The 10,695-nt window shown below is 47.8% G+C and overlaps 1 protein-coding gene across 1 annotated transcript; it reads right to left on the bottom strand.

Annotated features, from left to right (window-relative positions):
• Positions 1 to 6,463: 6,463 nt before the first annotated feature.
• On the bottom strand, positions 6,464 to 10,316 carry LOC130486104 (zinc finger protein 397-like). Its single transcript, XM_056859343.1, has 4 exons — positions 9,600 to 10,316; positions 8,830 to 8,950; positions 6,880 to 7,536; positions 6,464 to 6,795 (listed from the first exon to the last, which is right to left on the bottom strand). The coding sequence occupies exons 1-4, from the start codon at positions 10,314 to 10,316 to the stop codon at positions 6,464 to 6,466; spliced, it is 1,827 nt and encodes a 608-aa protein (XP_056715321.1).
• Positions 10,317 to 10,695: the final 379 nt, after the last annotated feature.

The following is a 10,695-nucleotide window of genomic DNA, read 5'->3' as shown; positions in this document are numbered from 1 at the left end:
ACCCCCCCCCCCCTCTGCACAGAGCTAGACAAGCCCTTCTTCCTTCCACAGTTTCTCTCTAGGAATGCAGATTCTCCGACTTTAACCCTCAGGATGCCTTTGAGAAATCTGCGAGGGTATGAGGTCGAGTTCGTTGCAGCAAGAAACCTTGCGAAGGGCTGAAGGCTGAACAGTGGATGGTGGTATAAGCTGCTGTAGGCATCTACCCACTTAATCAAATGCATGGCACTTTCACCCACCTACTGCTATCTACACAGAATGAACAGGTCATTTTTGTTACATTCCGCACGTGTGCATGTAAAGTGCCATCGAGTCACAGCCAACTTATGGCAACCCAGTAGGGTTTTTGAAGCAAGGGATCACAGAGGTGGTTTGCTGTTGGCGTCCTCTGCATAGAGACCTTGCATTTACTTGGTGGTCTCCCATCCAAGTACTAACCAGGGCTGACCCTGCTTAGCTTCTGAGATCTGAAGAGATCAGGCTAGCCTGGGCCATCCAGGTCAAGGTATGTTCTACACAGAATAATAATAAAGAGAGCCAGTGTGGTGTAGTGGTTAAGGTGTTGGACTAGAATCTGGTAAACCCAGGTTTGAATCCCCTCCTTGCCACAGAAACCTGCAGGGTGACCTTGGGCCAGTCAAAGACTCTCAGCCTCAATCCTGGCAGGTATCTGGATGAGAGGCCTCCAAGGAATGGTAAACTACTTCTGAACATTGGTTCTTGTAGGTTATCCGGGCTGTGTAACCGTGGTCTTGGAATTTTCTTTCCTGACGTTTCGCCAGCAACTGTGGCAGGCATCTTCAGAGTAGTAACACTGAAGGACAGTGTCTCTCAGTGTCAAGGGTGTAGGAAGACCCTTCCTACACCCTTGACACTGAGAGACACTGTCCTTCAGTGTTACTACTCTGAAGATGCCTGCCACAGTTGCTGGCGAAACGTCAGGAAAGAAAATTCCAAGACCACGGTTACACAGCCCGGATAACCTACAAGAACCAATGAACTCTGACCGTGAAAGCCTTCGACAATACTTCTGAACATCTCTTGCCTTTAAAACCCTGTAGAGTCACTATATGTCAGCTATGACTTGATAGCAAAAAAACCCACAACCCCATACAATAAACAGCTCATTAAAAAAAGCAAAACAAACACTTACAAAGAGGATATAAAAATGGCAGGTTTCAAAAAACACTGGAGAACATTTCAACCTACCTAGACATTCCGAGGCACTGCTTTTCAACAAAGGTTCCTCCAAGAGAGACTCCCAGAATTATGGAGGATAGATCTATCTGTGGCTACTAGCCCCAGTGACTTAAGAGAACCTCCACATCCAGAAGCAGTCATCCTCTGAATACCAGTGACAGGAGGCAATATCAGAAGGCCTCAGGCTCTATGATCTGTTTTTGGACCTCCGGAGGACCTGGTTGGCCACTATATGAGACAGGATGCTCAACTAGATGGACCACTGGTCTGATCCAGCAGGGCTCTTCTGATGTTCTTCGGTTCTTAAACTGCTGTGTTAATATTTATCAATAGGCTGGAGAAAAGGGCTAGAACTAATAAAATGCACTTCAACAAAGACAAATGTAAAGTTCTGCATTTACGTAGGAAAAATCAAATGCATAATTATAGGATGGGGGAGACTTGTTTGAGCAGTAGTGTGTGTGAAAAGGATCTTGGAGTCTTAGTAGACCAAACACTGAACATGAGTCAGCAGTGTGATGCTTTAACTAAAAAGGCAAATGCAGTCTTGGGCTGCATCAACAGAAGTATAGTGTCCAGATCACATGAAGTGATGGTATCGCTTTGCTCTGCTCTGGTTAGACCTCAACTAGAGTACTGTGTTCAGTTTTGGGCACCACAATTTAAGAAAGATGTAGACAAGCTGGAACGTGTCCAGAGAAGGGCAACAAAGATGGTGAGGGGTCTGGAGACCAAGTCCTATGAGGAAAGGTTGAAGGAGCTCAGCTGGGTATGTTTAGCCTGAAGAGAAGACTGAGAGGGGATATGATAACCATGTTCAAGTATTTGAAGGGCTATCATATAGAGGAAGGTGCCGAGTTGTTTTCTGTTGCTCAAGAAGGCCGGACCAGAACCAGCGGGTTGAAATTAAATCAAAAGAATTTCCTTCTAGACATTAGGAAGAATTTTCTAACAGAGCGGTTCCTCAGTGGAACAGGCTTCTTCGGGAGGTGGTAAGCTCTCCTTCCCTGGAGGTTTTTAAGAAGAGGTTAGATGGCCATCTATCAGCAGTGCTGATTCTGTGACCTTAGACAGATGATGAGAGGGAGGGCATCTTGGCCATCTTCTGGTCACTAGGGGTGTGGAAGGGGGAGGTAGTTGTGAATTTCCTGCATTGTGCAGGGGGTTGGACTTGATGGCCCTGGTGGTCCCTTCCAACTCTATGATTCTATTCTAGGTTTAATTGTATTAATCAGGGCTTAAACAGAGCAACTCATTTCTCACCCACGACAGCTGTTGTGGTTATCTGCTGGGGCACTCTTTATACTGGTGACCGATCATGCACCCCTCCAATGGCTACAAAGAATGCAGAAAATGAACCCCCAGCTCATTAGGCGGTATTTGGCTTTTCGGCCATATCACTTCACCATAGGACACCGTGGTGGTGGAACTCATCTTAATGGAGACTTTTTCTCTCGCCAGGCTGAAGAGGAGGAAGAGGTTACCAGCTGCGGCGGAGGTGGCACTGGGGGTGGGGGGGTTGTCTGTGGCTTGGGGGGGAGGTGGGACATAAGTGGGATGGCTTTAAGAGATGCCTGTGAGAGTCCTGCTAGAGGTCGTAAGCCGATGAATGGGGTACAGCCATGGGGAGAGGGTGGTTGCTAGGGGCTGGAGCTGCTAAGTCTGGGGAAGGCGTGCCACTCGGGTGGAGAGGGTGCAGACCAGGGCCCCTCCCAGGTAGGGTTGCCAGCTCTGGGTTGGGAAATACCTGGAGATTTTGGGGGTGGAGCCTGAGGAGGGCAGGGTTTGGGAAAAGGGAAGGACTTTAGTGGGGTATAATGCTATAGAGCCCACCTTCCCAAGTGGCTATTTTCTCCAGGTGAACTCGGTCTCCTGCAGGTGAGTTGCAATAGCAGAAGATCTCCAGCCACCACCGGGAGGTTGGGCAACCCTACTCCCAGGTCACCCAGGTGCAAGGCTGACATTGGGGGAGGATTTAAGAACAGCCATGTTAAGGAGCTAGGCGGTGAAAGACGTGGAAGGAACATGAGGCCAGGAGCGAGGCAGTGGCACTGGTGTGGGATAGGCAGAGAACCTAGGCAGCCGGGTCAAGGGAATGCTGGAGCTACCCTGAAGAAACCTTGTTACCTCTTGAACCCTTGCATAAAGTTTGTCGCTGCAGACTTGCTCTGCTTGCAAGGTGCACAGCTGCAAGGGATGGAAGGTCTCCCCCCTCCTGAGCTTACTAAAGTCCTCTGCAATGCCCATACAGGCCATCCGCCCTAACCCCAAATGAGAGCCAGCAGCTACAGTGTGCCAACAAGCAACAGCTGACTTACAGTGACCCCTTAGGGTTTCAAGGCAAGAGACGTTGGGAGGTGGCTTGCCATTTGCCTGCCTCCGCATCATGACCTGGTATTCCTTGGTGGTCTCCAAGTACTAAACAGGGCCGACACTGCTTAGCTTCTGAGATCCAATAAGATCAGGCTGGTCAAGGCTATTCAGGCTGCTATTACGGTTCACAGCTACTGATAAACTTCTCCATGACGAATATATCTAATCTCATTCCAGCGTTGAACTTTGCTGAGCTGTTCACAGCCCAAATGTTGAGCATGGGAAACACTGAATGTGGCAAATGGACCTTTTTGTTTTCAGCTGGCGTTCCCAAAGTGATCCCTCCTTCCTGCCCCTATGTTCTAATTGCTGTTTTTAATGTTTTTGTCGGCATGAATAGCCCCAGGCTAGCCTGATCTTGTCAGATCTCAGAAGCTAAGCAGGGTTGACCCTGGTTAGTATTCGGATGGGCGACCTCCAAGGAATGCCAGGGTCGTGACGCACAAGCAGGCAATGGCAAAGCTCCTCTAAACGTCTCTTGCCTTAAAAACACTATAGGGTCACCATAAGTCAGCTGTGACTTGATAGCACAAAAAAATGCATACTTCATTTCAGTTTTGATATGATTTTATTGGTTAAAAGACATGTTTGTGATTTTGTATCATCTGTGCTTGCAGCTTTGTGTATAATTTTACACAGCATCTATAAAAATGCCATGCACTGTTTAGGTCGCGCCCCCCCTTCTTTGAAAGTTTATCCCTGAAAAGGAAAAGACACAGAAAAGAGCAAACAGCAGCATTGTCCTTCGTTCGATTTATGATAGCAAGATGCGGACAGAATTGCACTCACTCTAGTAAATGCTAGTTTCAGAGGGTAGCCATGTTGGTAGGCAGCAGAACAGGTAAATTCGAGTCCAACAGCACCTTGGAGACCAATGAGCTCTTTGGGGTATAAGCTTTCCAGAGTCAAAGCTCTCTTCATCAGATACAAATTGGAATGGAGTCAGGGATCTCCACTCTGAGTCATATCTGACGAAGGGAGCTTTGACCCTGGAAAGCTTATACCCCAAAGATCTTGTTAATCTCTAAGGTGCTACTGGACTCAAATCTAGCTGTTTTAGTAGATGCTGAAGATGCGTATCAGCACCGCATCATGTTTTTACTGGTGTAATTGCAACATCTCATACAACACTGTTGGGTCATATCATATCATAAACTTTATTGCGGTCTCTGACCAGTATAACAAAAGTTACACTGCTGGGTCAAACATGGGCGATGTGAAGGGTGTAATAGGAAGGACCATGGCTTGGTTGTGTCATCAAAGGCTTCTGATGGGTCTTCTCTTTTCTTGCAAAGTGTTCCATGAGAAACAGCCCCCTAGCGTGAGACACTGCCCACTTGAAGTGCACTCTACCCCAATGCTGCGTAATGTAGTAGTTAGAGAGTTAAAGTAAAATCTGGGAGACCTGGCTTCAAATCCCCAATCTGCCATGGAAGCTTGCTGGGTGACTTTGGGCCAGTACCATACTCTCAGCACTATCTACCTCATCGGGTTGTTGTGTGGATAAAAGGGAGGGAGCAAGAGCCGTGTGGGCTACCCTTAGCTCCTTGGAGAAAGGGTGGGATAGAAATATGACAGAAAGAGAGCCAGTGTGGTGTAGTAGTGATGGAATAGGGTAAGGGAGGCCAAAGTTCGAATCCTCACTTTGCCATGGAAGCTTGCTGGGGGAACTTTGGTCAGTCCCACACTCAGACTAACCTACCTCACAGGGTTGTCGTGAAGAGAAAATGGAGGAAAGGTACTGGGGATACAAGTGGGATATAAATTACATAAATAAGAGAGATAAATGAGGTAAATAAGCAAGATAAATTCTGCACAAGATGCATGACCGTTGGTGGGGCAATTTGCAGCCTGCGAGGTATCATTTATCTTTCCAGCAGCTGCTTTTGGGGAAAGGGGAGGATGCCCTAAAAAGAGCCTCTCAGGTATTACTGAGGCCTGCAGGCTGTTGCTTCTCAGTGCCACAGGAACAGGGTGCAAGGAGGGAAGCAGGAAGCAAGCAGCACTGGAATGGAAAGTCACCCGGATAAGTTGTTTCTCTTGGCGCTAAATGAGAAACAGGGGTCTTGCAGCACCTTACACACTAACACACTTTTACAAAAGCTTAGCCTGAAATAAAATCTTGAAAGCGCCACGAGACATCCCCTACCACAATCTATTTTTGCTTCACCAGACTAACAGGACTCTGAAATTATTTAGCTCCAGGCGTATTCTTCAGCTTGAAGGGATGGATTGTCTCTGGCCTGTGCCATCATGGCAAGAGGAATTAACTTTCCCCCTCAGTTTGGACGATTAAATTTTTGGATGCAACATTAGCTGGCCAGAGGACCTTGAAGAGTCACAGCCAATCTTCAAGCAGCAGCTGGACGAACACTTGTCAGGAACGCTGTAGGCAGACCCTGCATTGAGCAGGGGGTTGGACTAGATGGTCTGTATGGCCCCTTCCAACTCTATGATTCTGGTCTGGATACAAAAAAGTGCTCTAACTGCAGTTTCTAAATGGTCAGCTTTTAATTGAATTTTAACAGTTGTTTTTATTGTTTTTAAAATATTGTATTATTTATATTGTAAGCCACCTTGAGTTCCACAAGGGAAAAAGGCAGCTAGTAAATATTTTATATAAATAAATAATGGGTTGTCCCTCTCCCCCACCCCCGGAAATCCAGACATTTATACAGGCTTTATTGTTTGTTTTATACTCACCTTTCTAACCCAGAAGGAAGTCCAGGACAGTTTATATAAAATAATACAATGTACTGAAATTGTTCATGCTTCCATTCAGCTGAAACCACCAATGAACCACAAAACCACATATCTCAGAGAAAAATGGTGATTGAAATTTTTTTCTCCTTGCCAAAACTGGCTTCCGGGGCTCAAAAACCCAAGGCACTCAGAACAGGGCTCCTGCAGAGGACCTAACAGTATGGGGAATTTCAGGTGGAAAAATCTCCCCGGCGTGGATTCGGTGGTGTCTGATAAGGTGCGTGCTCTGGTTGAAGCTCTTCCCGCACACGGAGCATATATACGGCTTCTGCCCCGTGTGGATTCGTTGGTGTTTAATGAGGCCGGATTGATTACCGAAGGTCTTGCTGCAGTCTGAGCATTTATAGGGTTTCTCTCCCGTGTGGATTCTTTGGTGGGAAGTCAGGTGTGTGCTCTGACAGAAGCTCTTTCCGCACTCCAGGCACGTGTAGGGTCTCTCTCCTGTGTGGATTCTCTCATGTTTATTAAGGCTTGACTTGTGGCCGAAGCTCTTACTACAGTCTGAACAGCTGTACGGCCTCTCCGCTGTGTGAGTCCTCTGATGCCGAACAAGTTGGGAGCTCTGACAGAAGTTCTTCCCGCACTCTAAGCACATGAATGGCTTCTCCCCCATGTGGATTCTTTGATGTGACACCAGGCTTGAGCTCTGAATGAAGCTGTTGCCGCACTCTGAGCATTTGTATGGCTTCTCCCCTGTGTGGATCCTCTTGTGTGAAATGAGGGTTGTGCTCTCATTAAAACTCTTCCCGCACTCCAAGCAGGTGTATGGCCTCTCTCCTGTGTGTATTCTTTGGTGCGAAATAAGGGTTGTGCTCTGGGTGAAGGTCTTTCCACACTCCAGGCACTTGTATGGTTTCTCTCCTGAGTGTTCCTTTTGACATTCAATAACATTTCTTCTCTGATTTAAGGTCTGAACAAACTCTAAGCTTGGATTGGGATTCTCTTCTGTATAGATTCCCCAGTGAGCTTCAAGGCACTCTTTCTTTCTATTAGCCATTCGGTTTTCTTGTTGTGATGGGATTTCCCAAAAGTCTCCATCTTGACTAGGACTGGATTCATCCTTTGTTTTCTCCGCATCATTTCCCTCTTGCTTCTTCGGTCTGTCTGGATCCCAAAAGTTCTCTTTCAACTCTTTGTGTTTGCCTCTTTTTGATGAGACCCCAGATGGGTCTCCCTCATTCTCGTTCTCCCTCATGCTACCTGCTGGAGTAAAAGGGAGAAACCTCATTAGATCCCTCAAAGGATGGAACAAACTCTCCCTCAGTCACTTGTAAATGATACAGTCTTTTTGGTGGTAGCCCCACAATTATGAAACAACCTCCCCAGGGAGGTGCGCCTGGCCCCCACACTCTGTATCTTTGGGAGGCATCTGAAGACTGTTTTATTCAGGATGGCATTTGATTAGTTCAGCTTTTCTACCTATTGGCAGTTTTGCTTTAAATAAATAAATAAATAAAATATGCTAATATGTTAATTCTACTTTTCTTAAGTTGCCCCCCGCCCAGTAGTAGCCAATCACACTTGTTGGTTTGACAGCTGTATTTTCTATCACTCCTTCCTTTTTCCATTAGGATTTTCAACTAAAAATTTGTTCCTGGATGAGGTATGGTTATTTATGACTGGCTGAGCTCCCAATGAACTATTGTAAGTGGGGCAAGGGATAGATGTCTGAGATGGAGGGGGGGCTTCCACATGAGGACAGACTTGTGGGTTTCCACATAGCAGATTTCCCCACCCCATTTTCCCAGCACTGGCCATCCCATCTTCCCCTGGGCCAATGTGGCTTTTAAATTGTTTAATTGACATTTGGATACTGTTATATGTGTGTGCAAAATGCCGTCTGATTTAGGTGCGACCCCTTATGGCGTTTGCAAGGCAAGAAACTTACAGAGGTGGTTTGCCATTGCCTTCCTCTGCATAGCAACCCTGGTATTCCTTGGTGGTCTCCCATCCAAATACTAACCAAGGCTGACCCTGCTTCGCTTCTGAGATCTGGCAAGATTGGGCTATATACCATGTTCCCTCCTCTGTGAGAGTGATAGCTATATGCTATTTCCCAAGTGTGCCTCCTATCTGCGGATATCTAAATCAGTGGATCGGGGCCACAGTTGCATTAAATAGATGTTTCTGCAAACTTGGGGGACACCCTAGGTTTGCAGAAAAATCAGACATTTTAAAAAAAGGGGGGGTTGACAGCACTTTACACACACATCCAAAAGGTCTGAGCCATCCATGACTAACCATAGAATACTCTCATTCAACTTATGAAGGAGTGTGCTTCCCTCTGCAAGGGGAACACCATGAAGAAACAGAACAAGGAACAAAGGCCAAATTTCAGGGGCATTTCTGCAGTTCTCCCCATCCCCCCCTAAAAGTTATAGAACTTGAGATTTTAAGCACAAACATCTGCACCAGATAAAGAGAAAGGAGGAGCCACACCTGAGCTTTAGAGCACCCCAGATCTTAGGCCAAAAAAACAGCCTCCTTCCTTACCCTGAAGGCTGTCTTCCCTGGCGTCCTCCTGTTTGGGTTCTGTGCACAGCTGGATTTGCTCAGTGTCAGATGGATCCAGGCCTGCCTTGGAGAAACTTACTGTCACCTCCTCAAATGCCACCTGCAACAACCGAGATGGACCCTTTCAGGGAAGAGCTAGGAACAGGAGTGGCAGCGGTAAAGGGACTGATTCTGTCCCCCTCCCCCACCCTATTTTCAGCAGCTTCATTGCCATGTATGGGAGAAGGGCTGCCAACTCCAGCCTGGGAAATTCTTGGAGATTCAGGGATGGAGCAGGAGGAAGGTGGGGTTTGGGGAGCAAAGGGAATTCAATGAGTTATAAGGCCATAGAGCCCACCCCGCCTTGGGGACCCTGCTAGGGAGGAAAGGCAGCATAAAAAAAGATTAAAATAAATGAATAAAAATAAATACAGCAGTCATTTTCTTCAGGAGATCTGATTTCTGTAGCCTGGAGATCAGTTGTAATTCCGGGAGATCCCCAGGCTTCACCTGGAGGTTGGCAATCCTATCCATACGATCTTTTCAGGACCTTGCAAGGAAACATCCCCCAGGGAAACATTTGCATGCCCAAGAAGATAGGCCAGATGCACTGGCGATGTCTGCCACATTTTTATCCCACCTATACGCTCAGAGCAGCGTATGTGAGTTACCCTCTTCCTCCATTTCATACTCATAACGACCCTGTGAAAAAGGATACACCGACAGCAAGTGACTGGCCCAAAGTCGACCTGACAATGAATGGGACTCACCTGGCTCTCTTGCCTCGAGGCCTCTCGCTGTTTCTGAAGGAACTCTTCGGCCAGGGCCACCGCCTGGCAGCAGGTCTCTGGGCCACAGTCCCTCACCCACACCTGGATTTCCAGAGGCAAGACAGTCAGGAACTGCTCCAGGATCAAGAGCTCCAGGATCTGCTCCTTGGAGTGCCTCTCGACCTTCAGCCACTGAAAGCAAAGCTCCTGGAGTTGGCTGTAAGCCACTCTTGGGCCCTCGGCCTCCTGGTAACAGAAATGCCGAAAGTGTTGACGATGCTTCTCCCTCCTCATGGCGGCCCCTTGCAAGATGGCCGCCTTCACTTTCCCGTAGTCCTCTCTGTCTCTGGCCTGCAGTCTGCTAAAGGCCTGTGCCGCTTCTCCCCTGAGGGCTGGCAGGAGTCGGGCCACCCACTCTTCCTTGGGCCACCAACAGGCTTCAGCCACTTGCTCAAAGGAGGCCAGAAAGGCCTCGGCATCGTCCCACAGTGAGGGCTTCTCTGGCAACTCATCGATGGAAGGGGACTCCACAGTCTTCAACACCTCTTGCCGTTGGGGTTCCCAGGGCAGCCCCTCGCATATCTCCCGTTTCACCGCATTGCCTGTTCTTCTCTGTACAAATCCCCTTGTTCTTTCCTCCTGAGTGGCCAGAGAGGCTTTCCACGTCTCTTCAGATTCCACCCCCGAGGTGGGACCTGTGGGGTCTTGCTCCTCCATTTTCATCTGTGGGTATCCTCCCAGAGGTCACGCTGAAGAAACTGTCAGAATACGTTGCTGTGGCCTTCAACAGGCGTGCCAAGCTCCTGCCTGGGGAATGAAGACGGAAAGAAGAAACAGAACGAATGGCAGGAAAAGGACTGACCCCCTTGTTTTTAAAGGAATAAAAGCCCATCCACATGTCTCAAAGGAAAGGAAAGACAGCCTCAGTCAGCACTAGGAGAGGCAGCAAAACCAAGTCTTGATGTGGCTCAGTGGCAGAGCATCTGCTTGGCATGCAGAAGGTCCCAGGTTCAATCCCAGCATCTTCAGTTGAAAGGATGAGGCAGACCAAGGGTCCAACTCAGAAAAAGGGATGTTCCACTGGGTTATTGTGGCT

This window comes from Euleptes europaea, chromosome 1 (genome assembly GCF_029931775.1).
Source record: "Euleptes europaea isolate rEulEur1 chromosome 1, rEulEur1.hap1, whole genome shotgun sequence".
Taxonomy (NCBI): domain Eukaryota; kingdom Metazoa; phylum Chordata; class Lepidosauria; order Squamata; family Sphaerodactylidae; genus Euleptes; species Euleptes europaea.
The sequence above is the reverse complement of the archived record's forward strand: the minus strand, read 5'-3'. Positions and strand labels throughout refer to the sequence as shown.

Excerpts from the sequence above, each read along its gene's own strand:
- LOC130486104 (XM_056859343.1), bottom strand. The coding sequence starts at position 10,316 with ATGGAGGAGCAAGACCCCACAGGTCCCACCTCGGGGGTGGAATCTGAA. Across the intron at positions 8,951-9,599 it reads CCTCGAGGCAAGAGAGCCAG|GTGGCATTTGAGGAGGTGAC; the intron begins GTGAGTCCCATT and ends CGGTTGTTGCAG. Across the intron at positions 7,537-8,829 it reads CAGGGAAGACAGCCTTCAGG|GTAGCATGAGGGAGAACGAG; the intron begins GTAAGGAAGGAG and ends TTACTCCAGCAG.